At 47.6% G+C, this 24,274-nt stretch overlaps 1 protein-coding gene across 1 annotated transcript in view; it reads right to left on the minus strand.

Annotated features, from left to right (window-relative positions):
* Window positions 1–24,274, minus strand: part of LOC126273411 (translation initiation factor IF-2-like) — a 64,344-nt gene that overhangs the window by 26,856 nt on the left and 13,214 nt on the right. Inside the window, exon 3 of the mRNA XM_049976962.1 lies at window positions 20,143–20,430. Coding sequence (XP_049832919.1) covers window positions 20,143–20,430 — 288 coding nt within the window. The remainder of the gene's footprint in view (window positions 1–20,142; window positions 20,431–24,274) is intronic.

Genomic DNA, 24,274 nt, shown 5'->3' on the forward strand with positions numbered 1-24,274 from the left:
TGTTGAGCAATTCGGCGGTACGTCCACCCGGCCTCCCGCATGCCCACTATACGCCCTCGCTCAAAGTCCGTCAACTGCACATACGGTTCACGTCCACGCTGTCGCGGCATGCTACCAGTGTTAAAGACTGCGATGGAGCTCCGTATGCCACGGCAAACTGGCTGACACTGACGGCGGCGGTGCACAAATGCTGCGCAGCTAGCGCCATTCGACGGCCAACACCGCGGTTCCTGGTGTGTCCGCTGTGCCGTGCGTGTGATCATTGCTTGTATAGCCCTCTCGCAGTGTCCGGAGCAAGTATGGTGGGTCTGACACACCGGTGTCAATGTGTTCTTTTTTCCATTTCCAGGAGTGTTCATCTACATCTTCTTGGATACTCTGCAAATCACATTTAAGTTCCTGGCACGGGGTTCATTCCAATCTCGCATAGCGCGCGGGAAGAACGAACACCTGATCTGTCGACAGAAGTTTATCTGTCCAAAGGAAATTTATAATGTTCGACGTCAGAATATGCTCAACAACTTTGCAGCAAACCAACGTTAGGGATATTGGTCAGTAATTTTGCGGGTCCTTTCTTTCTCCCTTCTTCTATACGCGTGTCACCTGCGCTGTTTTCTAGTTGCTGAAGTACAATACTGGCCATTAAAATTGCTACATCAAGGAGAAATGCAGATGATAAACTGGTATTTATTGGACAAATATATTATACTAGAACTGATATGTGATTACATTTTCACGCAATTTGGGTGCATAGATCCGGAGAAATCAGTACAACACGATACCACAGTTGATCAAGAGTAGTGACTGGAGCGTTGTGACGAGCCAGTTGCTCGGCCACCATTGACCAGGCGTTTTCAATTGGTGAGAGATCTGGAGAATGTGCTGGCCAGGGCAGCAGTCGAACATTTTCTGTATCCATAAAGGCCCGTACAGGACCTGCTGAAATGTAGGGTTTCGCAGGGATCGAATGAAGAGTAGAGCCAAGGGTCGTAACACATCTGAAATGTAACGTCCACTGTTCAATGTGCCGTCAATGCGAACAAGAGGTAACCGAGACGTGTAACCAATGGCACCCCATACCATCACGCCGAGTGATACGCCAGTATGGCGATGACGAATACACGCTTCCAATGTGCGTTGACCGCGATGTCGCCAAACACGGATGCGACCATCATGATGCTGTAAACAGAACCTGGATTCATCCGAAAAAAATGACGTTTTGCCATTCGTGCACCCAGGTGCGTCGTCGAGAAGACCATCGCAAGCGCTCCTGTCTCTGATGCAGCGTTAAGGGTAACCGCAGCCACGGTCTCCGAGGTGATAGTCCATGCTGCTGCAAACGTCGTCGAACTGTTCGTGCAGATGGTTGTTGTCTTGCAAACGTCCCCATCTGTTGACTCAGGGATCGAGACGTCGCTGCACGATCCGTTACAGCTATGCGGATAAGGTGCCTGTCATCTCGACTGCTAGCGATACGAGGCCGTTGGGTTCCAACACGGCATTCCGTATTACCCTCCTGAATGCACCGATTTCGTATTCTGCTAACAGTCATTGGATCTCGACCGACGCGAGCAACATGTCGCTATACGATAAACTGCAATCGCGATAGGCTACAATCCGGTCTTTATCAAAGTCGGAAACGTGATGGTACGCATTTCTCCTCCTTAGACGAGGCATCACAACAACGTTTCACCAGGCAACGCCGGTCAACTGCTGTTTGTGTATGAGTAATCTGTAGGAAACTTTCCTTATGTCAGCACGTTGTAGCTTTCACCACCGGCACCAACCTTGTGTGAATGCTCAGAAAAGCTAATCATTTGCATATCACAGCATCTTCTGCCTGTCTTCGCGTCTGTGGCACGTCATCTGTGTGGTGTAGCAATTTTAATGGCCAGTAGTGTACGTTCAATAACGCAGGTTATGTTTGCTGTTGGTGTGTCAGTGTGCAGCTGGCTCAAATCACGATTTGCTCGCGGTCCATCGGAGAAGCAGGTACGTTAAGAAGTAGCTGCTCGCGACGCCTCGCTCGCGGCGCAGAGACGTGACCCGGCGGCGCCGCGGACTCCGGAGGCGCCGCCCCTGCGCTGCTGATCCCTCCGCCCCCGAGGCGGGGACGTGCTGGCCGCGGCCCGCCACGGGCTTATCCGGCGGACTCTCGCCTTACCGCCTGCCGCCCACCGCTCGCCGAACCCTCAGGCTGTCACAAACAGCTTCCGGTGACGGCCTAAATCGTGCAGCCCGTGGTCTACACGGCGCACTAATGGCCTGTTTTCGCTAGAGTTTCACTCGGGCTTGTAAAAGTAACGCCGACATTTTAAACCGTATTACGACACAACTCTTCGTACGTAAAGACTAGATCGTTTGCAACGTTGAAACCAATATACAAGAATGTAAATAGAAACAGTGAAAATGTTTCAAATGGGCGTGAGCACTATGGAACTTAACATCTGAGGTCATCAGTCCCCTACAACTTAGAACTACTTTAGCCTAACTGACCTAAGGACATCACACACATCCATGCCCGAGGCACGATTCGAACCTGCGACCGTAGCGGTCGAGCAGTTCCAGATTGAAGTGCCTAGAACCGCTCGGCCACACCGGCCGGCTAGAAACAGTGAACTGAATCTAGGATTCGATGTGTACAGGGTGTCCCATATAAAACTGGTACGCCTCATATACTGGTTAATCATCTCTAGTCAAATTGCTTGTGAAGTGGCGCACCGAGCGAGGTGGCGCAGTGGTTAGCACACTGGACTCGCATTCGGGAGGACGACGATTCAATCCCGTCTCCGGCCATCCTGATTTCGGTTTTCGGTGATTTCCCTAAATCGTTTCAGGCAAATGCCGGGATGGTTCCTTTGAAAGGACACGGCCGATTTCCTTCCCAATCCTTCCCTAACTCGAGCTTGCGCTCCGTCACTTATGACCTCGTTGTCGACGGGACCTTAAACACTAACCACCACCACCTGTGAAGTGGCAACACTGTCTCGAAAGGTGGCTACACTGCATTTTATAGGAATTTTTATTGCAGCCGTGTGTTTGTGCGCCAGATGTTGTGAGAAGAACGTATTGTTGAGTTGCTACAGAAATGGGGCAGTTTGTATTAGAACAGCGAATTGATGTGTAGTGTTAAATATAGATAGGCTCCGTCAAGGAGTGAAAGAAAATATTTCAAGCGAAGTATCCTGGTAGGAAACTCACTACGACCAGCACTATTCTATAGCTGTACAAGAAATGGAGGGCTGTAGGACCTGCTCAGAATATGCAGAGGAATAGACCACCGACAATGAGGACCCCTTAAACTAAGAATTCGCATGGACATTACGAGAAGTCCCCACATGTCGGTTAACAAGGTTACTGCAGAAAGTTGCTATATATCGTATACAAAAATATTCTAAACTAAAAGCCTATCGTGTGAGTGTGGTGTGAAAGTTTGAGGGTCAGGACTTCATTTTTGTAACTGACTGTTAACATCAGTTGCTAAGGGTTGCTTTGATCTCTTTTTGTACTTCATGTCAGATGACGTCTTGTTTCCTTTGTCAGGTTATGAAAACTCCCAGACTTGCAGATACTGGTCGCAGGACAACTCTTATATTTTGCATGAAGAACCCCTCCACTGAGAGAAGATAAGCGCTTGGTGTCCATCGTCCGGCATCCCAATTATTGGCCCTATATTTTTCAATTACATCTTAAATAATGACAAATATCTAGAGATCTTTGACACTTCCTACGCACAATTAACAGATGGAGAGATGCTTTACGCAGTATTCAAACAAAGTTGAGCAAGCGCTCATGCTTCTAACCATGGTCCACATCACTAACGTGTTCCCTAAAGACAGACTTAACCAGTAGAGGCCTCTGGTACCCGAGGTCCCCAGACTTAACATTGGGTGCTTTTTATTTATGGGGCACACTAAAAGGCAAAGTGTATGCTGACAATCCTTGCACACTACACGATGTTACGCGAAAGTTACTGGAGAAATTAACAACATCACGCCTGCAGAATTACAGCGTGTTGCTGGTAACGCCATCACGTGAAGTCAACGGTGCTCGGATGCCCATGGGCACCACTTCCAGCATCTATTATAATTAGGTAACTACATGTTTTTAACATTACTATTACCTGTCAATTTTTAGTTTCTTCATTGATACTTGAATCTCAGGCGTCACACGTGCCAGTTTTATGTGGGACATCCTGTAGTAGGATTTTGCAACATATGCTGTTTTCGAACACTACCTCGAAGAAAACGATCTGTTGACTCATAACCTGCACAGGTTCAGAAAATTTCTTCCATGTAAAACAAAACTTGCTCTTTATCCAACGTAAAGTGATGAGAGATAGCTACCGGGGGATTTTAAGTTGATTACATATTTCTGTATCTCCAGAAGGCATCTGATACCATTTCTCACAAGCAACTTCTAATCAATTCGCGTGCTTCTGCAATATCGTCCCAGCTGTGCGACTGGATTCGTCAGGGTCACAGTTTGTAGTAACTGACCTGAAATCATCAAGTGAAACCGAAGTATTATCTGGGGTACCCAAAGGATAGGTTCTCTGCTGTTCTTAATTTACAGTATACACTGAGATAAGAGAAGTGATGGGACAGCAATATGGACATACACAGATGGCGGTGGTATGGCGTATACACTGTGTGAAAGGGCAGTGAATTAGCGGAGCTGTCATTTGCACTCAGGTGATTCATGTCAAAAGGTTTCCGAAGTGATTATTGCCGCACGACGGGAATTAAAAGACTCTGAACGCGGAATGGTATTTGGAGTTAGGCAGGCTGTTTAGGTTGTATGTTGGTAACGCCACGTAGCGCTCTGCATGAAAATGACTGACTGTGCTATGTGCAGCCTGCGACTCATTGTTGGAATATTCGCTTGTGTAGTGTTGGGCAGTGGGATGTGAACAGCGCATAGCGTTGGGCAGTTGGAGGTGAGCCGCCAGCAGTGGTGGATGTGGAGAGGGAGATGACAGAGTTTTGAAAGGTTGCTATAAGCCGACGATCTGGACGTGTGTCCATCAGAGACAGTAAATTTGTAAGACTGGTTGTCATGAACTGATATATATATATATATATATATATATATATATATATATATATATATATATATATATATATATATATATATATAATGACTTTTCAACACTATTAAGGTAAATACATTGTTTGTTCTCTATCAAAATCTTTCATTTGCTAACTATGCCTATCAGCAGTTAGTGCCTTCAATAGTTAGAATCTTTTACTTGCTGGCAGTATTGGCGCCCGCTGTATTGCAGTAGTTCAAGTAACGAAGATTTTTGTGAGGTAAGTGATTCGTGAAAGGTATAGGTTATTGATAGTCAGGGCCATTTTTTTGTAGGGGCTATTGAAAGTCAGATTGCGTTGCACTAAAAATATTGTGTGTCAGTTTAGTGATGATCAGAATAAGTGAAGAGAGAAATGTCTGAGTGCGTTCAGTTTTACTCAGCTGTCTTTGTATCAAATTACGTAGAAGTTTAACAGGACAGTAATAATGAATAACGAGCGTATGGCATTGGTGGCCGGGAGACCCCTCGCGGGGCGGTTCGGCCGCCTCACCACAAGTTCTTTAACGCCTCTTCGGCGACTTGCGGGTGAATGAGGATAAAATGATGATGAAAGACACACAACACCCAGTCATCTCGAGGCAGAGAAAACCCCTGACCCGCCGGGAATCGAACCCGGGACCCCGTGCGAGGGAAGCGAGAACGCTACCGCAAGACCACGAGCCGGGGACACCAGGACAGTAATTCATAATTTTCCAAAGGTGACGTTTCAAAGGGACATTTTGTATCGGGAATTGTTAGAGAATTCAGTATTCCGAACAAAATACCAAATACCAAATTTCAGGCATTACCTCTCACCACGGACAACGCAGTGCCCGGCGGCCTTCGCTTAACGACCAAGAACAGCGGCGTTTGCGTAGAGTTCTCAGTGCTGACAGGCAAGTAACACTGCGCGAAACAACCGCAGAAATCAATGCGGGACGTACGACGAACATATTCGTTAGGACAGTGTGGCGAAATCTGGCATAAATGGCAGTAGATGGCCTATGCGAGTGCCTTTGCTAACAGCACGAAGTCGCCTGCAGCGCCTCTCCTGGGCTCGTGACCGTATCTGTTGGGTCGTGGACGACTGGAAAACCATGTCCTGATCGTATGAAGCCCGAATGCAGTTGGTAAGGGCTGATGATGGGGCTCGAGTGTGGCGCAATCCCCACGAAGCCCTGGACCCAAATTGTGAAGCTGGTGGTGGCAAGTGGTGGCTCCATTATGATGTGGGCTGTGTTTACACGCAATGGACTGGGTCTTCTGGTCCAACCGAACAGTTCATCGACTGTAAATTGTTGTGTTCGGCTACTTGGAGACCAGTTGCAGCCGTTCATGGATTTCATTTTCTCAAACAATGACGTCATGCCACCTAGACACAGCTGTTCGTGATTGGTTTGAAGAACATTCTGGACAATTCGAGCGAATGATTTGACCACACAGATCGCACGAAATACACTCCTGGAAATTGAAATAAGAACACCGTGAATTCATTGTCCCAGGAAGAGGAAACTCTATTCAAAAATTCCTGGGGTCAGATACATCACATGATCACACTGACAGAACCACAGACACATAGATACAGGCAACAGAGCATGCACAGTGTCGGCACTAGTACAGTGTATATCCACCTTTCGCAGCAATGCAGGCTGCTATTCTCCCATGGAGACGATCGTAGAGATGCTGGATGTAGTCCTGTGGAACGGCTTGCCATGCCATTTCCACCTGGCGCCTCAGTTGGACCAGCGTTCGTGCTGGACGTGCAGACCACGTGAGACGACGCTTCATCCAGTCCTAAACATGCTCAATGGGGGACAGATCCGGAGATCTTGCTGGCCAGGGTAGTTGACTTACACCTTCTAGAGCACGTTGGGTGGCACGGGATACATGCGGACGTGCATTGTCCTGTTGGAACAGCAAGTTCCCTTGCCGGTCTAGGAATGGTAGAACGATGGATTCGATGACGGTTTGGATGTACCATGCACTATTCAGTGTCCCCTCGACGATCACCAGAGGTGTACGGCCAGTGTAGGAGATCGCTCCCCATATCATGATGCCGCGCGTTGGCCCTGTGCGCCTCGGTCGTATGCAGTCCTGATTGTTGGGCTCACCTGCACGGCGCCAAACACGCATACGACCATCATTGGCACCAAGGCAGAAGCGACTCTCATCGCTGAAGACGACACGTCTCCACTCGTCCCTCCATTCACGACTGTCGCGACACCACTGGAGGCGGGCTGCACGATGTTGGGGCGTGAGCGGAAGACGGCCTAACGGTGTGTGGGACCGTAGCCCAGCTTCATGGAGACGGTTGCGAATGGTCCTCGCCGATACCCCAGGAGCAACAGTGTCCCTATTTTGCTGGGAAGTGGCGGTGCGGTCCCCTATGGCACTGCGTAGGATCCTACGGTCTTGGCGTGCATCCGTGCGTCGCTGCGGTCCGGTCCCAGGTCGACGGGCACGTGCACCTTCCGCCGACCACTGGCGACAACATCGATGTACTGTGGAGACCTCTCGCCCCACGTGTTGAGCAATTCGGCGGTACGTCCACCCGGCCTCCCGCATGCCCACTATACGCCATCGCTCAAAGTCCGTCAACTGCACATACGGTTCACGTCCACGCTGTCGCGGCATGCTACCAGTGTTAAAGACTGCGATGGAGCTCCGTATGCCACGGCAAACTGGCTGACACTGACGGCGGCGGTGCACAAATGCTGCGCAGCTAGCGCCATTCGACGGCCAACACCGCGGTTCCTGGTGTGTCCGCTGTGCCGTGCGTGTGATCATTGCTTGTACAGCCCTCTCGCAGTGTCCGGAGCAAGTATGGTGGGTCTGACACACCGGTGTCAATGTGTTCTTTTTTCCATTTCCAGGAGTGTAAATACCATCGAATATTATTAGGATATGATCGAGACGCCAGTTTGTACACAACATTCTGCACGGGCAACACTATCGCAATTATTGACTGCTGTAGGAGCAGCGCGGCTCAATGTTTCTTCAGCGGACTTCCAACGACGTGTTGACTCCATGACACTTTGGGTTGCTGCGCTACGCCGGGCAAAAGAATGTCCGACATGATATTAGGAGGTAACCCATGACCTTTTTCATTTCAGTGTTTATACGATTAAGGAGACATCAGATTGTCTGCATGCTACCGTGTCGTGTGTAGTCTAGTAATGTCATTAGATAATCAAAATGGTTTAGAGAAGTTATCTGCATGGTGCGATTACTAACCACTGATGCTAAACAATCCGTTAATTTCAGTTACGCAAGAAATAACACGATTCAGCTAAATACCTAGGGACTGAAAATGCAAACAATTTAAATTGGTATCATCACAAAGAAAATGTTGTGCGAAAGTCGAACCGGAGACTGTGTTTTATTCGAAGACAACTTAGAAGATTCTACAAACCTACAAATTGACTATACTACACTTGTGTGCTGGAGTATTGCTCCGCGGTTTCGGATCTTTAGCACATAGGATTGACAGAGGACATAGAAAAAATTCACACAGGAGCAGTTCGTTTTGCATTATCATGAAATAAGGGAGAAAGTATCATGGATGTGATAAGCGAATTTGACTGATGCTTCTACAGACCGAAGCTATATTGTGTCGTCGTAATGAGTCTACATGACTAGCAATAACGCACTGATGATAGCTGCGATGTTAGCTGAAATACAGATAATATTACGACCGACGCTGACGTGCTCTCTGTTTAGTATTTAATGCGTTTTATTAGACTATCATCGGCTGCAGTTGGCATGTCCTTGTAGACAACGTCTTTCAGTTTTCCCCACAGAAAAAAAAGTCTACAGGAGTCAAGATACAGGTTCTCCGCGTCCAGTCCAACGATTTGTAAACAATTCTTGAAGACGTGCTATAGTACTTCGTGCACTACGGGCTGGACAGACATCATTTTCGTACCACAGGTTCTTCCTAGTCTGTTGAGGAACGTCTGCTAGCATCCGTGGAAGACGTCTGTCAGGGGGCTGCGATACCTCCGTGCGGTCAGTGTTCCGTCAATGAAAAACGGACCTATGAGCTGATGGTTCACGATGCACACTACACTTGACACTTTGTGGACTCTGATGTTCTTCCTGGTGAAGCCAACGGGCATCACCTACGGACCAACAGCGTATGTTTCGTTGATTTAGTTGGCCATTATTGGTAAATGTGGGCTTCATCACTAAACAAGATACCGGATACAGCCTATCATAATGCCCGTATAGAAATTAATACGATTCTCATAATCGTTTCCATGCAGCTCTTGATGGAGAGAGATGTGATATGGATGGAACATATGTCGGTGGAGAATGTGTAGGGCACTTGCCTGACTCATATCACGATTTCAGAATGAGATTTTCAGTCTGCAGCGGAGTGTGCGCTAATATGAAACTTCTTGGCAGATTGAAACTGTGTGCCCGACCGAGACTCGAACTTGGCACAACACTTGCCCACGAAAGGCAAAAGTCCCGAGTTCGAGTCTCGGTCCGGCACACAGTTTTAATCTGCCAGGAAGTTTCATATCACGACTGTGCGGAAGCAAACGTGCTGGTCAGCTGCAACAGCAGCAAGTACATCAGTTTCTCCCTCTTTTGTCGTCCCTTGGTTTCTTCTGCTACGTTGCCTACGTGTTACACTACCACTTTCACGTAACTGGTTGAAGAAGTTGATGAATATTTACCAAGATGGTTGAGGTCTATTTGGATATCTTGCCGCGCACACCGTATTAGGACGATCTGCATCCTTCCAGACACCATAAGGATGTCGACTTTTCTGCGTTGGTAAGGCCGGTATTACACTATCAAATTTCTTTGTCAAAGATTTGATCAAATATTCCGTCAAATATATTTGACAAAGATCTTTGGCGTAGCGCTAGAAGGGGTATTACACTGTCATCATATTTTTCGTCAAAGTTCAAGACGGCTGACAACAACAACCTGTTATTAGCCGCAATAATTGCATGTAGCACAATTGCAATTTTTGGACATGCGGAAGAGAAGCGGGGGAAAAAAAGGAAACACCTCATATCACAAAACACAATATTCACTTAAGACCTGCTACATCTGCAGAAGACAGGCTCACTGTAACACTCTGATTCCTTGCTACAGGAGAGTGTTAGGTTAGGTTAGGTCACGTCTCCAATCTTCTTAATCTATTTTTGTATTCAGCGTGCCTCACGTTGTAAAGCGCCTCATCAGCTTCCTACATCTCTATTAATTTTGTAGCTGCCGGCACACACCAATTGTATTTACCGGCAATGTTTATAAAACACTACAGACGACAGAATGCAGCGATGCTAGCGCTCCATGTGCTAACATGTCACATTGCAGTGAACAGAAGACAAGCGACTTCTTTGATCAAATCTACAGTGAGGCCCTAGATTTGATCAAATATTGGACGACATTTGACAAAGTTCCCTATTACACTATTAAATATCTTTGACAAAGATATTGGGCAAAGATATTTGACAAAGAAATTTGATAGTGTAATACCGGCCTAAATCCCATCGTCCGGTCATGACCTACTGCTTGGACTGCCACACACTAACTGACCAGCAAGTCGCAGTGCACTCGAGGAACACACAAGCACACTGTAAGCAAACATAACATCATTGTACCCAGTAACTACGCATCTTGAATGACGCAAACAGGAGTTGGTATGGAGACTTTTCAAAATACGATACTCGTAATCGACTCGCACTAAAATCCTGCAACAACACCACTGACATTCTAATTTACCCTACTTTTAGTTTGTTAATGCGACAGGCATAGCTTCGTTTAAAAAAGTGTATGTTAGCAGAAAAAACACTTTCTAAGTGTAACTACTATTTGTTAACTGGCTTACGGTACGAGCCCCTGACTACCAATCCATTCTGTGAAATGGCGCGCGTCACTAGCACCTTCCATTTCCGCAATATTTGCAAGTTTTAGGTGATTCGCCGTGTATACTCTGCATTACTCTATTTGCTTAAAAAATTACAAAAGTATTGACGCGAGTAGGTATAAATACTTTTGGAGTTCTCATATGAGCAATACTGCAGGACGACTTGAGTACTATTCATCTGAGTAAGTATTGATACTTTGATGGTATCGGAAATCCTTACGAATGATGGCGAAGCAACGTGGAATAACTTGCCCATATCTCGTTAGGGCCTAGCTCGACTCGATGGCCTGCTCGGTTGGGGCCACTGCTGCTGCATAGGTAGCAGCTCCCAGTAACAAATTTCGCACTATGTATAACCTCAGCTCAGCTACAAATTTAATTGTGTATTCTTACTATGGTGCTTATGATGCCCCCTCTCCGAGGCTATTATGGGCACATCAGAGTTAGGATAACTGGAGATTGACAACCTTTTCAGGCTGGCAATGTTAGTGCTACATGAGATAATTAATTCTGACTTTAATTTGATTCTCAATTTTATGAATGTTGCGAGGACGGTTATTAGATGCCAAACAGACAGTATTGGTGCCACAGTGAAGAGGCATTTTACATAACTTTTACTGCTCATAACTGAAACTAATTAAAAAGTTAGTAATTTTCACCAAGTTGGCGTTTTTCGTTGGTAAGAGAGCCGTTAATGCTACGTTTGACTGCTCCTTCGCACTCGGATACACCAGAGATGTGCTAGAGAAGCGGGTCTGGCAATTAGAAGAAGTTGACGTCTGGCACCTTACAACTAAGTATCCCGTCCAAAACTGTGCAAATGAGAACAATCAACTTGGCAGTGAAAAGCAGAGTCTTCTGTGAAGTCGGGTAATCCCCACAGCAAGATCTCTGCCTCACTGGGCACAAGTTCTTCTGCCACTAAAGTGCCTTACCGTGGTTGGTAAAGACTCCGACCACGTGGATCAAAAAAAGAATGTTCAAATGTGTGTGAAATCTTATGGCACTTAACTGCTAAGGTCGTCAGTCCCTAAGCTTACACACTACTTAACCTAAATTATCCTAAGGACAAACACACACACACACACACCTATGCCTGAGGGAGGAGTCGAACCTCCGCCGGGATCAGCAGCACAGTCCACGACTACGTTGCCCTACCATTTAGGCCCCATGCTGATACCGTTTAACTGAGTGTTATAAGCACCAAAAGGTCGTTAGAAGATCGTCAGTTAGTCAGAAAAAAATTAATGATCTTCGATAATAATAGAAGTGGAAGAAATGAATTAAAACGTGCTACAGCCAGAACTTAAGCGCGGGTATTTTGCTTACTAGCTGATGTGCTAACCATTACACTACTGTCGTTGTATGGCTAACATAGCTGAACGGATTGGCCTTCATAACACAAACTTCAGTTAATGCTTCCGGCCCATTTTCCCCTTCTTAAATCGTTTGTATTGCCGAGCCTCTCCAGTACTGGAATAGTCACAATAATACTGACGATTTAAGAAGGGGAAAATGGGCTCGAGGCGTAAAGTGAAGATAGTTCAAAAAAATGGCTCTGAGCACTATGGGACTTAACTTCTGGGGTCATCAGTCCCCTAGAACTTAGAACTACTTAAACCTAAACATCACACACATCCATGCCCGAGGCAGGATTCGAACCTGCGACCGTAGTGGTCGCGCGATTCCAGACTCTAGCGACTAGAGCCGCTCGGCCACCCCGTCCGGCGTGAAGTTTGTGTTAGGGCGGTCACTGGACTTGGGTAGTTCTTGTAGCTGTGTTAGCCATGCTGTGACAAGTGGTGTAATGGTTAGCACATCAGCCTTGTAAGCAGGAGACCCGCGTTCAAGTCTGGGCTGTAGCACATATTCTAATTCGTTTCTGCCGTTTCTATCATTATTGAAGATAAAATTGAGAGTCATATGTCTCAAGGACAATGTAATTCACCTTACGGGGCAGGTCCAGCTGCCTTGGCGCAGGTCTTATTACATTCGACGCCTCACTGGGCGATCTGCGCGCCGGATGCGGATGAGATGATGATGAAGACAGCACAACACCTAGTCCCTGAAGAGAGAAATTCCCCGACTCAGCCGGGAATCGAACCCAGGCCTGGAGGACGGCAATCCGTCACGCTGACCACTCAGTTATTGAAGCGGACCTGAGATCAATTAATGCTCTAGTTGCGACAGCCAGATGATCCAGAATTACGTGGGCAATTCATAATTACGCCCGCATACCGACCACCGACGCCTACAAGCTGCCGGTTTTACTTCTTCATTTTATGTCCTCTGATTACTTAGGTGTGTACTTTCTCTCCATTGACCAAGTATTGTCTTTCAGTTTAGCGATAACCTTACATCCTGACACTTTTTCACCCGTTTATTTAGCTTGTTCAATCGCGTGAGCTTTATTATTAGTATTTTTTTGCCTCTTTATCAGAATGTAAATTTTTATTGAGTCCATCGTCTACTTTTATTTAACCAGTGTTGGGCTACCCTCTTTCGTCTTTAACATCACGCTTGATGAACACCAATGTGATTGTGCAGTAGGAGATGAATTCGACGTTTTAGTCACTGTCAGGGAGGGAGTAAGGTGGTGCGTGCCCGACTCCAATGCCTGCAGATGGGAACGTAGATTCACTTTCACACGTACTGTATACGTACGAAGGTCACTCCAAAAGAAATGCACACCATTGTTTCAACATCAAACTTTTTCGAATCTCTACGGCGCCGGAAATATAAATTTTTAAAAAGTTTTCCAGCCACGGCCAGGCAGTAGAGGCCAGCTCAGCCAATGAGCTAATCAAGTAAGCCACTGGGCAGTATCGTGCAGGCAGGGTTTGAGACACTGGCCTACCTCGTCAACCTGCCAGCCACAGCCCTCTGACGTCTTTGGGCGATCGACTGCAAACTGTGATCTGGCTGGAGGATTCGCGCCCTCATGGCCTCCTAGCCACCTAGACGTCATCAGGGGGGGGGGGGGGGGGGGCACTGCTGCTCGCCATTGGACATGGCTACAGCATCCAAGTGCAAGAAATGGGATAACGAGTACACGCTGGGCCGAAACTCCGGAGGGCCTGGGTGGACTGGACTTGTTCTCCACCCACTGGCAACTCGTATGGCGAGGAGTCAGCAGCCGCCCACGTCCCACGACAGTGGACAGCACCAGTGTCATGGGGGCGTCAGCGCACCTTGTTCTATTTCTTTGCTATTTATGGGTGTCATAGGTAGATTCTTCCCACTTACGTAGGTTGGAGCTTAAATAGTGGCAACACTGCTGTGTAGACACTATGCAATGGAATCTATTATTGCCGTTGATAGCACACGTTGTTGACATACCTACCTTACCTCAGAGGAAATGGACTCGCCCATCGCACATCAGTGGCGTGCGCAAAGTCAAGGGAAACACAGTCACTTGTGAGCGAGCGCCCTAACGTAACGGTGTCATTATGTTTTCGAAACAGGAACAATGGAGTTGGATCAAGATTGAATGTGTCAGAGGTCGTACAGCACGACAGTGTCATCATGGTCTTCAAGAGGCGTTTGGAAAATTGGCATTGCCGTACAGAACAGTGGTAAGTTGGGTAAAAGCCTTCAACGAAGGTCGGAAAACTGTGGCAGACACACATTGGGCAGGTCGTCCTAGCATATCTGAAGAAGAAGTGCATGCTGTTGCCGCGTTAGCGGACAGTGATCGACGCCATACGATTCGTGAGCTCGCCAAAGAAACCGGATTAGGGAATACGACTGTGCTTCGCATACTGAAGGAACGCCTGGGTGTGCAAAAAATTGCATCACTATAGGTTCCGCATAACTTGACGCAAATGCTGAAATGGATGCGTTACGACGCTGCTCAGACGCACTTGGAGCGCTATCAGCGCAAGGAGAGGCTTTCTTACTTCGTATCATGACACTGGATGAGACATGGGCCACATCGTACGAGCAAAAACTGAAACGCCAATCCAACAAATGGCGTTATTGTGGGTCGCCGCGAAAGTCGAAAGTGCATCAGAGTCTCAGAATGGTGAAAGTTATGGTGATTCTCGTGTACGACTGTGACGGTTTTATCCTAACGCATTACGTTCCTCCACGGCAGACCGTCAATACAATATACACTCCTGGAAATTGAAATAAGAACACCGTGAATTCATTGTCCCAGGAAAGGGAAACTTTATTGACACATTCCTGGGGTCAGATACATCACATGATCACACTGACAGAACCACAGGCACATAGATACAGGCAACAGAGCATGCACAATGTCGGCACTAGTACAGTGTATATCCACCTTTCGCAGCAATGCAGGCTGCTATTCTCCCATGGAGACGATCGTAGAGATGCTGGATGTAGTCCTGTGGAGCGGCTTGCCATGCCATTTCCACCTGGCGCCTCAGTTGGACCAGCGTTCGTGCTGGACGTGCAGACCGCGTGAGACGACGCTTCATCCAGTCCCAAACATGCTCAATGGGGGACAGATCCGGAGATCTTGCTGGCCAGGGTAGTTGACTTACACCTTCTAGAGCACGTTGGGTGGCACGGGATACATGCGGACGTGCATTGTCCTGTTGGAACAGCAAGTTCCCTTGCCGGTCTAGGAATGGTAGAACGATGGGTTCGATGACGGTTTGGATGTACCGTGCACTATTCAGTGTCCCCTCGACGATCACCAGAGGTGTACGGCCAGTGTGGGAGATCGCTCCCCACACCATGATGCCGGGTGTTGGCCCTGTGTGCCTCGGTCGTATGCAGTCCTGATTATGGCGCTCACCTGCACGGCGCCAAACACGCATACGACCATCATTGGCACCAAGGCAGAAGCGACTCTCATCGCTGAAGACGACACGTCTCCATTCGTCCCTCCATTCACGCCTCTCGCGACACCACTGGAGGCGGGCTGCACGATGTTGGGGCGTGAGCGGAAGACGGCCTAACGGTGTGCGGGACCGTAGCCCAGCTTCATGGAGACGGTTGCGAATGGTCCTCGCCGATACCCCAGGAGCAACAGTGTCCCTAATTTGCTGGGAAGTGGCGGTGCGGTCCCCTACGGCACTGCGTAGGATCCTACGGTCTTGGCGTGCATCCGTGCGTCGCTGCGGTCCGGTCCCAGGTCGACGGGCACGTGCACCTTCCGCCGACCACTGGCGACAACATCGATGTACTGTGGAGACCTCACGCCCCACGTGTTGAGCAATTCGGCGGTATGTCCACCCGGCCTCCCGCATGCCCACTATACGCCCTCGCTCAAAGTCCGTCAACTGCACATACGGTTCACGTCCACGCTGTCGCGGCATGCTACCAGCGTTAAAGATTGCGGTGGAGCTCCGTATGCCACGGCAAACTGGCTGACACTGACGGCGGCGGTGCAAAAATGCTGCGCAGCTAGCGCCATTCGACGGCCAACGCCGCGGTTCCTGGTGTGTCCGCTGTGCCGTGCGTGTGATCATTGCTTGTAGAGCCCTCTCGCAGTGTCCGGAGCAAGTATGGTGGGTCTGACACACCGGTGTCAATGTGTTCTTTTTTCCATTTCCAGGAGTGTATTATTGTATGTTTTTGGAGCATCACCTGCGACCAGCTTTGCGAAAGAAGCGGCGGCACTTTCTGCGCAACCCACCCATTATTTTGCACGACAATGAGCGGGCGCTTTCAGGGCAAGCTGTGACTACTCTGTTCTGTCGATAGGACTGGGAATTACTGTACCATCCACCTAACTCCCTGGACTTAAGTCCTTGTGACTTTGATTTGATTCCGAAGATGAAGGAACTACTTTGTAGCATTCGCTTCAGAACTATTCCAGAGATTCGACAGGCAGTAGACCGCTCCGCTCCATTTGCACCATCAACAGAACATGCTCCGCTAACGGTATACTACGCCTTCCACTTCACTGGCAACATGTTCTACACAACACTGGTGACTACTCTGAAGGACAGTAACAGATGCACACATGTACCTCTTTTGTATCGGTTGTGAATAAATAGTTGCCACTATTTAAGTTCCAACCCTCGTATAGTCAAACTTAATTCAAATAGTTTCTGCAAGTTGTGCTCTTGTAGCACTCCAAATTGGCTGCTGAACTTCATTGTCATTTGAAGCAACACGCTGTTGCAGAGCGCGTGCGTTGTGAGAACGAGACAGTGAGGAAGATTTACAAGACATTGAAAGAAGTGTATGGGGAAGACGCTGTAGATTGCAGTACAGTTACTTACTCGGAAAGTAGATTATCTGGTGACATTGGGCTCACAAACACTCTGATCTCCAACGCAGCGGCAAGCCGAACACTTCACTAACTACTTAAAAGTACAGCATATTCATAGTCTGATTTGGCTGACAAAAACTTAACAGTGAATGAACTGTCAACCCGAGTGGGAGTAAGAGAAGCAAGTACGTGTGGAATATTGAGAAAGTCATAGTTGGAAAAGGTTTTCGCCAGGTTGGTTCTTAGAATGTTGAAGAGATAAAAAATTTTTAGTGGAAAACACTGAAACACTCACCCTACAGCCCTGACCTGGCACCGTGTGTTCATGGCCACTTCAGTAAACTGAACGAATCCTTCAGCGAACAAGATTTGGAGATGATTACGTCATTGTGAAAGCTGCTAAATAATAGCTCAGACGTGTTGGTCCTGATTTTTATGATGTAGGCACGTGGGTGAGTCAAATGAAAACCTCAAATATTTTTAAAAAATATTATTTACTGTGCAGAAGTGGTACAAAACTTTTCAACATAATCCCCCCCCCCCACGCTCAATTAAAGTCCTCCAGCGCTTACAAAGTGCATAAATTCCTTTAGAAAAAATTCTTTTGCTAGTCCGCGCAACCACTCATACACCGCGTGGCGTACCTCTTTATCAGAGCGGAACTTCTTTCCTCCCACTGCGTCTTTGAGTGATCGAGACATATGTAAATCACTTGGGGAAGGTCTGGTGAGTATGGTGGATGAGGAAGACACTCAAAGTGCAGGTCTGTGATTGTCACGACTGTTGTACTGGCAGTTTGGAGCCTTGCATTGTCATGTTGCAAAAGGACACCTGCTGACAGCAATACACGCCGCTTTGATTTGATTGCAGGCCGCAGATTTTTTACGAGCTCTGTGTACGATGCACTGGTGACAGTGGTCCCTCTAGGCATGTAATGCTCCAAAATGACGCCTCTTTCGTCCCAAAAGAGAGTCAGCATAACCTTCCCTGCTGATGTTTCTGTTCGAAACTTCTTTGGTTTTGGTGATGAGGAATGGCGACATTCCTTACTCGTTCTCTGCGTTTCCAGTTGGTGGAAGTGATCCCAGGTTTCTTCCTCAGTAACGATTCTTGCAAGAAAGCCATCACCTTCTCGTTCAAAGCGCCGAAGAAGTTCTTCACAAGCATCAACACGACGTTCTTTCATTTGAGGAGTCAGCTGCCGTGGCACCCATCTTGCAGACACGTTGTGAAACTGGAGCACATCATGCACAATGTGGTGTGCTGACCCTTGACTAATCTGTAAACATGCTGCAATGTCATTCAGTGTCACTCGGCCGTTTTCCTTCACTATGGCTTCAACTGCTGTAGTGTTCTGTAGAGTCACACCTCTTTGTGCCTCACCTGGACGGGGAGCATCTTCCACTGAAGTCACACCATCTGCGAACTTCCTACTCCATTCGTAGATTTGCTGCTGTGGCAAACATGCATCACCGTACTGAGCCTTCATTCGCTGATGAATTTCAATAGGTTTCACACCTTCACTACGCAAAAACCGAATAACATAACACTGTTCTTGCTTAGTGCGAGTCGCAAGTGGGGCGGCCATCTTTATACTGATACTGCGACGGTATGTGTGCATCTGCACTATGCTGCCACATACAGGCCATTCTGCAAGCTGTTTGTAGCACGCTTACCAAATTACAGGAGCCGGCCGCGGTGGTCTCGCGGTTCTAGGCGCGCAGTCCGGAACCGTGCGACTGCTACGGTCGCAGGTTCGAATCCTGCCTCGGGCGTGGATGTGTGTGATGTCCTTAGGTTAGTTAGGTTTAAGTAGTTCTAAGTTCTAGGGGACTGATGACCACAGCAGTTGAGTCCCATAGTGCTCAGAGCCATTTGAACCATTTGAGCCAACTTGCAGGATAACGGCGCGAAAGTCCGATTCGTTATTAAAAATTTAAGGTTTTCATTTGTGTGGTGTGCGTCCTCTGAGACCTTTGGTACACACACCATCAAATTATTTGACTTGTCACTCTAACGAAGTAGGCGAGTGTCAGCAATATGTCTCGTGGTCTTATCGTGGTGTGTTTATCTTCTGGCATTACGTCAGGCGATAGAAATGCCACTTGCACGCTTAGAGTAGCAGATTGACGGTGACCAACTTTAAACAGAACTTGATTAATTTTCACACACATTTATTAAAATAATAAAAAGCATAAACATTACTTAACGGGATTCTGGATGCTATTTACAATTGACAATCTGAAGTTCCTTTGGTCTTGGTAAGTTAATCTTATTCTCACATTTCTCTGATACGTGACAAAGTGTCTATACATTTCTCTTCATGGCTATGAACAGGAATATGATAATCTTATTAGGCGCAGACTGATTAGACTGGTGCAGACTAATGCAGACTGGTACAGACTAGTACAGACAAATGCAGACTGACTAATCGGAGGTCTGTACACTCGTTTTAATACCTCGCACGTTCATGTATCACTGCGCGAGTGTGATCCGCGAGGAGAAAAGGTTCTACGTTAGCAGCAATCTCATTGGCTGCGTTACGTATTATTACGCGGATCGGCGGAAGCAGAATTTGGTCCGTCTCTAAGGCAGCGCCATCTCGTAGTGCGGAGACGGACGAGGGGTGCACCTGTGCTGTCGTGCTTAGCGGGGCGCGCTCTAGTGGGAAAGCTGTGTACGCGCTAAGCGGAACTATGTACACAACAAATTGACTCACCCTCGCATACAGGTCTTAGTTTCATGATGGTGTAAGGCAGTTCGAAGGTATGGAGGTTCAGTGGAAAAATGACTTTTGTCTTTCAATAACGAATCAACATACCGTACAAATGTCAAAGTACGCAAAATAAATCGGGTGTTTGTAGAAACGTTGATCTCTTGCAACGACCTGCTTGCAATAGGCACAACTTTGTTATTTGTATCCTTCCTGGTGTCTGGCCAGTAGCGTAGCTGTGCAGCTGCAGGCGTCAGGCGTTGCGGAAAGCTCACCACGGGGTCCCCGGCCGTCGGCCTGTCTGCAGGGGGCGGCGGCCTGCGGACGGAGGCGGGCGGCGCCGACTTGCGGAGCCCGCAGCCGCGCACCATGGCCGGCTGCTCCGCCTCCGCCTCCACCGACACGCTGAGGATGTCCTCGCGCTGGCTGCCGCCGGAGTACAGCGACACCTCGATCCTGCCGCCGTGCCTCTTGCCGGCGGCCACAGGCTCCTCCTCCTCTGCCTCGCTGCCGGAGCTCTCCCTGGACGGAGCGACGCCGCACCACTCTTCCGCGTCCTCCACCTGCAGATTTCGCTTCATGTCATTTACTACGTATATAAATACCTGCTGCCTAGTATTTTAAAAATAGTTCGTACATTTTCACTACTGCCCATTAAAATTGCTACACCAAGAAGAAATGCAGATGACAAACGGGTATTCATTGGACAAATATATTATACTAGAACTGACGTGTGATAGCATTTTCACGCAATTTGGGTGCATAGATCCTGAGAAATCAGTACCCAGAACAACCACCTCTGGCCGTAATAACGGCCTTGATACGCCTGGACATCGACTCAAACAGAGTTTCGTTGGCGTGTACAGATACAGCTGCCCATGCAGCTTCAACACGATATCACAGTTCATCGAGAGTAGTGAAATGAAATGTCGTGTGACGAGGGCCTCCCGTGGGGTAGACCGTTCGCCTGGTGCAAGTCTTTCGATTTGACGCCACTTCGGCGACTTGCGCGTCGATGGGGATGAAATGATGGTGATAAGGACAACACAACACCCAGTCCCTAAGTGGAGAAATTCTCCGACCCAGCCGGGAATCGAACCCGGGCCCTTTGGATTGACAGTCTGTCACGCTGACCACTCAGCTACCGGGGCGGACATCGAGAGTAGTGACAGGCGTATTGTGACGAGCCAGTTGCTCGGCCACCATTGACCAGACGTTTTCGATTGGTGAGAGATCTGGAGAATGTGCTAGCCAAGGCAGCAGTCGAACATTTTCTGTATCCGGAGAGGCCCGTACAGGACCGGCAACATGCGGTCGTGCATTATCCTGCTGAAATGTAGGGTTTCGCAGGGATCGAATGAAGGGTAGAGACACGGGTCTTAACACATTTGAAATGTAACGTCCACTGTCCAAAGTGCCGTCAATGGGAACAACAGGTGACCGAGACATGTAACCAATGGCACACCATACCATCACGCCGGGTGATACGCCAGTATGGCGATGACGAATACACGCTTCCAATGTGCGTTCACCCCGACGTCGTCAAACAGGGATGCGACCATCATGATGCTGTAAACAGAACCTGGGTTTCTCAGGGGTCGATTGAAGGGTAGAGCCACGGGTCGTAACACATCCCAAATGTAACGTCCACTGTTCAAAGTGTCGTCAGTGCGAACAAGAGGTGACCGAGACGTGTAACCAATCGCACCCCATACCATCACGCCGGATGAGACGCCAATATGGCGATGACGAGTAAACGCTTCCAATGTGCGTTTACCGCGATGTCGCCAAACACGGATGTGACCATCATGATAGTGTAAACATGACCTGAATTCATCCGAAAAAATGACGTGCACCCAGATTCGTCGTTGAGTACACCATCGCAGGCGCTCTTGTTTGTGTTGCAGCGTCAAGGGTAACCGCAGCCACGGTCTCCGAGCTGATAGTCCATGTTGCTACAAACGTCTTCGAACTGTTCGTGCAGGTGGTTGTTGCGTTGCAAACGTCCCCATCTGTTGACTCAGGAATCGAGACGTGGCTGCACGATCCGTTACAGCCATGCGGATAAGGTGCCTGTCATCTCGACTGCTAGTGATACGAGGCCGTTGGGTTCCAACACGGCATTCCGTATTACCCTCCTGAATGCACCGATTTCGTATTCTGCTAACAGTCATTGGATCTCGACCAACGCGAACAGCAATGTCGCGATACGATAAACCGGAGTCGCGATAGGCTACAATCCGACCTTTATCAAAGTCGGAAACCTGATGGTACGCATTTCTCCTCCTTAGACGAGGCATCACAACAACGTTTCACCAGGCAATGCCGGTCAACTGCTGTTTGTGTATGAGAAATCGGTTGGAAACTTTCCTCGTGTCAGCACGTTGTAAGTGTCGCCAGCGGTGCCAACCTTGTGTGAATGCTCTTGAAAGCTAATCATTTGCATATCATAGCATCTTCTTCCTGTCGGTTAAATTTCGCGTCTGTAGCGCGTCATCTTCGTGGTGTAGCAATTTTAATGGCCAGTAGTGTATAACTGTACATTTAATGAGACGTTGTTCCACGTTATTAGCAAAAACGTTTTGAGCTATACAATCAAGACTAATTACAAAATGGTTCAAATGGCTCTGAGCACTATGGGACTCAACTGCTGTGGTCATCAGTCCCCTAGAACTTAGAACTACTTAAACCTAACTAACCTAAGGACATCACACACATCCATCCCCGTGGCAGGATTCGAACCTGCGACCGTAGCAGTCGCACGGTTGACTAATTACAATGAATTACAAAAAGAATTAAATCAGATGAAGGAGACGGAGGGGGTAAAATAATAAATATTTGTAATTTAGAGTAAAACTGTGAAAAGATACGAAAGCGACGATCTACAGAATTTCATTCACTGTTAAAACGAAATATAACATACAGATTATGGTTCATGTTGTTGCTATTCCTGGTGGGAGGGCCTTGGCAGAACCATTAATCCTGTTTTGTTATATTACTTAATGACATACATCATAATTAATGCTCTATGTATTTGTTTCTCCTGTCCAAGGACTAATATCATTTATTACACATTTTTAGGTGCTTATGTACGGTGTACTCACTGCTCTGTTTGTGTTGCTATATTTAGACGTAGTTCTACATTTTGAACGTATGCTGTTCTGTTGTTTGTTTGTGTATGTGATGCTGCTTTCCTTAGCTGTAGGCGGGATGGGAGCTTCGGACCTTGAAGTTCGAATCTCGCCTCGCCATATGGCATATTCTTTAGATGTGATCACCGTCTCATTGTCTATGTTAGTCATTATCCTTTACATTATCTATGTATCACATTTAGAGTGCAGGTCCGAGTGGTAAATGGGGTGATAGCTGCGCACAGGGGTCCAGGTTCTTTTCCCAGTGGGGCTGGTGATTTTCTCCACTTGGAGACTGGTTGTTGTGTTGTCCTCACTTTCCTAACGTCAGAATTGACATTACTATCGAAATGGCTGCATCGACATGGCCCAAAAGCGAGCAAACTTAAAAAAAAACCAAGTGCAGTCTATATGTGTGTACCACACAAGTTCCATATGTTCTTTTCTTGTAAGTGTCTGACGTTGTGTGTGTGTATCGTTTTCTCTATCTGCTTCTACATCGGTGTTTGCGTCTGTGTCTGAGTTGTGTCCTCCCAACGACCCTGTTGTGTCTGTCGTGTGCCTGTTCGAGATATACTGTACGGATTTTCGTTTCTGTAGATGTAGTGCAGTCGTCTTGTAGCTTTGTCAGTGGTGTTACCAAGAACACACCATTTGCCTGGGTCACATAACATTTATTTGATGTCACCGTCATCTGTTACATATCTTATGTAACGGTGTTGCAGTGTAATGCCGTGTCTTCAGGGGACCCACATGGCTCACATGTGTATGTAGCACTCCGGCTGTGGCTCACGTGACTCAGATGTGCTGGGTACAGACCGTGGCTGGTTTAACTTCAGTCGTTCCTGTACATTGGGAGAAAAGGCGACAGCCTCTGCCACCACCGTTGCCTCGTGTCAAGGCGTCAACAGTTTAGTTGACGCACGTCAGTGTGGTCACCCATTACGAGGCGCATTCAAGTTCTAAGGCCACCGATATTCTTTCTCCGGACTGGAAAGAGATAGAAATGTTGTTTTAAAATGAGGCCGCGTTCATTGTCAATACGTCCCAGAGACGGCAGCACCTTACGGCAGATGGAATTTTACCGCCAGAGGCGAGAATGAGAAGTGTTTTAAATACTTAAAATGGCGACGTTTTCCTTACTTGCACAGCGTGTAATCATTCGTTTTCTGAATTTGCGTGGTGTGAAACCAATTGAAATTCATCGACAGTTGAAGGAGACATGTGGTGATGGAGTTATGGATGTGTCGAAACTGCGTTCGTGGGTGCGACAGTT

This window comes from Schistocerca gregaria, chromosome 5 (assembly GCF_023897955.1).
Source record: "Schistocerca gregaria isolate iqSchGreg1 chromosome 5, iqSchGreg1.2, whole genome shotgun sequence".
NCBI lineage: Eukaryota > Metazoa > Arthropoda > Insecta > Orthoptera > Acrididae > Schistocerca > Schistocerca gregaria.